Source organism: Cnephaeus nilssonii, assembly GCF_951640355.1.
Source record: "Cnephaeus nilssonii genome assembly, chromosome: 13".
In the NCBI taxonomy this organism is placed as follows: domain Eukaryota; kingdom Metazoa; phylum Chordata; class Mammalia; order Chiroptera; family Vespertilionidae; genus Cnephaeus; species Cnephaeus nilssonii.
Window position 1 is genome coordinate 7244427 of NC_137084.1, and position 4444 is coordinate 7248870.

The window sequence follows — 4444 nt, forward strand, 5'->3', positions numbered from 1 at the left end:
GCAGGGACCCATTCTAAGCCAGCAGTGCCCATGGGAAGTGGGGGGCACCCACAGCTCCGGGTGGGAAGGGACTCCTGGGGCCCACAGCCCAACAGCCCTGGCCGATTGGCCCCCTTTCAGCAAAGTGTGGCACCTGAAGTCACTGGGCACCCAGAGGTGGGAAAGCTGGTGCCAGTCAGCAGACAGGGCGCCCAGGCTGTCCGCCGGGCCTGCTTTGGACTGAGGGGTGGTCCCAGGGTGTTGGCGGAGCTCACGGCTTGCCCGGCAGGGGGCGCTGTGCTGGGATGGGGGCTTCGCTGTCCCCAGGACCAGGATCCGGGGTATGGGGGTGGCGCTCTGCCCCACAGCCAGGACCCGGGTGTTCGTGGGAGCCGCTCAGGCTCTCCATTCACGGCGATGGGGTCTCTCCGCGCCCCCCCTCCCCCAATGCGGCGCTCCCGGAAGCAGGGAGCCCCCCAAGAGCCGAGTTGCGGTCACTCCCGCCCCCTCGGGATTCGGCGAGGGAGGCGGGACCGGAGCTCCGTGACGTGGCCGCGGCTCCGGACCAGCCGCATAAATAGCGGGGCAGCGGCGGCTCTGGGCGGACACGTCGAGGGAACCCAGCCGCCGCCCGCTCCTCCTCCGCATCCGAGGCCGTGCCATGCGGTGAGCGCCCGGCCCGACCCGACCCGGCCCGACCCGACCCGACCCGGCCTGACCCGACCCGACCGGACGCCCGGACCCGCCGACACCCCGCCCGGACACTGACACCCCGGGACCCGCCGCTGCTCAAGGTACCGCGTGCCCTCGGGGGCCCCGGGGAGGCGCCCCCCTCCGCGTTCCGGCTGCAGAGCGCCCGCCGGTGGACGCACCCGAGGGGCGCGGCGCCTCTGCCCCGTCCCCCGTCCCCCGTCCCCTGTCCCCTGTCCGGGGGGCGCAAACCGCTGGGTCCTCGGCCCTCTTCACCCTCCGTCCTGCCGGCTCGGGGTCCGAGCTCCGCCCCGACGTGCACGCGGCGCCCACCGCCCCTTCCCTTGCAGATGCCCGGAGGCGGCGCCCTCCTGCTCGCCTCTCTGCTCCTCGCCGCCCTGTCGGCCACCCTCGGGTCCCCGGTGAGTGCGGACACACGCCCTCCGCACCGTCCCCTCTGGGAGAGGGGGTCGATGGCCCCAGAACCGGCCGGGCGGAGTGCGGGCGCTGTGTGCGGGAGCGGGGTGCGGGGTGGCGGAGGGCTGGGGCGGGGGGGGGGGGGGTCCTCCCGGCATCGCTCCTCCCGGTGGTGGACTGGACGGCCCGCTGGGAGCCGGTGAGCGTGGACCCACGAGCTGAGCCTCGCTCCGAGGAGCGGGTCCTCGCACCAGAGAAGCCAGCGGCGCCGGGTGAGGCTGGTCTCCGCTTGTCGGATGCGCGCCTGGGCCCTGGAACGCCGGGCCCTCTCCCCTGTGCACGTCATCCGATGCCGGCCTTCCACCTGGAAGGCCTGGCCCTCTGCCCCAGCGGTTCCTGTGAGAGGAACTAGCGCGTTTGTAACCGCCCGTGGGGAGGAGTGTGGAACTTCCCGCCGTCTGACCCTTTCTCCGCTGAAGGTGAAGGAGAAGAGGGGCTGGACCCTGAACAGCGCTGGCTACCTTCTGGGCCCACGTAAGTGACACGCCCGCCGGCCAGACAGGAGCCTGCGGCTGGGCTGCCGTTTGTGTTAGCGGATGAAGGGGAGGGGCACTTCCTGAGGCTTTGGGGCTGGGGTTCCATTAGGTTAGTGGCATTTGTCACCTCTCTAGGCAGCACATCGGCCTCCCTGAAGCCACGCCCCCACCCCCCTCCTGTAGCGATGCTCCCTCCCTCCCCTAGAATTAGGGCCTGGAGGGACTCTGCCTTGAACCCTGACCACCCTGCAGCCCTTGCCGCCCCCCCCCCCACCCTTGTCTTTTGCCTTCTCCCTTTTTGCCCACATTCCTCAGGGCCCGGGAGCCGTCTTAGCCCTTAATCCTGGAGTGTAAGGACGTACTTTCTCCTGCTCAGACGGTTCATCCAGCGCCTGGGGTCCCTGAGAGCCAGCACACTAGGGGGCCCAGGCCGGACCCACGTTCTCCTGCACCCTTCGCACCCCTGAGCTCTCTCCCTCAGAGAGCACCTCGTCTCTGGGTGCTCCTGGCCCCCGACACTGGAGGAACTGTCAGCAGAAAGGTCACTTTGGAATGTTGACATGTCAGGAAGGCCTTTCACCCTGAGTTGGGAAACACCCTTCTCCACTGAGCAGTTTTAAGTCTGTCGAGTTGGACCCCCAGGAGCTGGCTTGCAGCAGCTCTTTGTGGGAAGTCCTTACAGCTTAACGGTTTGCCCTTGACCTCCCCCGCCCACGTAGAAACAGCGCCAGAAGAACGCGTTCCCGGCTGGCACAGCTCACTTACCGCCCTTCTCAGTCTAGTGCCAGGCGCTCTGTCTCGGGAAAATGAGTTAATTTTCATTCATCAGCCTGTGGATGACCAGCCCACCAGGCCCAGCAGCCAGGAACCCTGAGGCGCCCTCGCCCTCGCCCCTCTTCTCCTTTATCTCCAGCCCCTTCTCCTCGTCCCAGGCCACCTGGTTTGGAGCCCTCATTTCTTCCAATGGTTTCCTAAGGGAGCTCTCAGGAAGCACACCACCCTGCACACAGTCACCCCCCTCTCTCCCTGGCTCCAATCCATCTCCCACACCGTTGCCAGAGTGGTCTTTGAAAAATTGAAATATTTCGGTACCTCCCTTGTTTTCAGAAACATGGGCCCGGTCGCCTGCCAGCACCCTGGGAGCCTGGTGCTCCCCGCTGTGCCAGGCCCGTGTGCCCCGTGGAGTCCCAGCACCATGTCCTCCCTCCTGTGGTCCCCACACTGGGCTGCAGTGCTCATTGGGTCCTCGGGCGGGGACGGGGGAGGGTGCGAGTACAGTAACCCTCGGGCTGTCCGCTCGGCTCTGCAGATGCCGTGGACAACCACAGGTCATTCCATGACAAGCACGGCCTTGCTGGCAAGCGGGACCTGCGGCCTGAAGACGGCGCGGGGGCAGGTGAGGGGACTGGGTCCCGGGGCTCCGAGGCCCCCCACTGTCCACCTCTGGCTGCACAGGGCAGTGGTCCGAGCCGGGCCCGGCCACGTCTGTCCACTGCTGGAGACAGGAGCAATGACACTGGAAGATGTGGGGGCAGCGCAGGAACGGCAGAGAGCCCTCTAGACTCGGGGCCTCCAGGAGAGGGGTCCCCGAGATGGGTTACAGAGATGCTGGGGTTCATGACCTCAGGGGGCCCAGAACACCTGTGTAAGTCGTCAATGTCAATCATTTGGTTTCTAGGGGACTTTGACCGGCCGCTGCCGGTGAACGATGATGTTGTGCGCAAGATCATGGAGTTTCTGACTTTCTTGCGTCTCAAAGGTCAGTGAAATGTGGCCGATTCACGTTTCCACCTCCTAGGAGCCTGGGCCCTTAAAACGGAAAGGATCCCTAGACCTCCGCAGTGACCGGCCCCACCCGCCGGTTGGAGTGACAGCCCGGGAACTGGAACCAGCTGTCGCGGGGCTGGGCTTGCTGCCGGTCCCACACGGTCCCTGCAAAGGGTCGTCAGACCTACTGTTCCCAGAGAGAGAGAGAGAGAGAGAGAGAGAGAGAGAGAGAGAGAGAGGAAAGGGGGGGCACGCTCAGGGTTCCGTTCACTCGTGCACTATTGACGTGGCAACAACCGCTGTCCCTGTCCGGCCTACGTGCCCCACGGGCCCGGCTCCTCACAGGCGTCCGAGGCCCGGTCTGTCGCACTGCAGTTAACAGGAGCCCATCCTTCAGGTTTGGGCGTTCCCATGCGTCCGGACAAGCTGCGTTTAGTGCACGGCCCTCGGCCCTGGACGTCCTGCAGAGGCTGCAGGCGACGAGGCTCCCCCTGCCCATTTCAACCCCGGCTTTGCTGCCTGAGCTTCACGCTGGCCGTTCATTCCACAGGGAGGGCCTGGCCTTGGCCAGACAGCCTCACAGGTCGAGCCGCCCGTGGGAGGCCGGCGCTCTGAGGGTTAACCGTGCTGGGGGCGGGGCCGGGGAGATGGACGCTGAGAGGCTCACGACAGACAGTGGCTGTCAGGTTTCACACGTCACCACTTTGTGATGTGAGAGTCCAGGCTGACTCTGTCCGTCTTGACCCTGTTCCGTGCGCTGTGGGCTGTGATGGCCTCTGTGTGGACAGCAGGGGCTCATCAGCGCCCGTCCCGTTGCAGAGGCCGGGGCCCTGGTGCCCATGCTCCCCTCGGCCGCGTCCTGGGAGGACTCAGAGCTGCCAGCCCCGAGGGAGCCGGGCTGGGCCCTCCCGTCCCAGGACGTCAGGCTCTGAGACGATGGGTGAGCTTGAGGCAGCTCCCCGAGGAAACCAGCCCCTCCTCCCTCTGAAGCTGTGTTGTAATTTAAGATTCCCGTGGCAATCATTCCACTGGCAAAATAAAAACCAGCAAGTGTT

General features: G+C 66.1%; 1 protein-coding gene across 2 annotated transcripts; it reads left to right on the forward strand.

Annotated features, from left to right (window-relative positions):
• The first annotated feature begins 549 nt into the window (after positions 1–549).
• Positions 550–4444, forward strand: GAL (galanin and GMAP prepropeptide). 2 transcript variants are annotated; one of them, XM_079787009.1, is made up of 7 exons: positions 550–773; positions 1020–1091; positions 1566–1620; positions 2932–3018; positions 3301–3381; positions 3787–3865; positions 4209–4444. In XM_079787009.1, exons 2-7 carry the CDS (start codon positions 1020–1022, stop codon positions 4375–4377), a joined length of 543 nt encoding a protein of 180 aa, XP_079643135.1. In that variant the 5' UTR covers positions 550–773; the 3' UTR covers positions 4378–4444. The 2 variants fall into 2 exon arrangements, with proteins under 2 accessions (XP_079643135.1, XP_079643136.1); XM_079787010.1 differs by lacking the exon at positions 3787–3865 and having other exon boundaries at positions 556–773.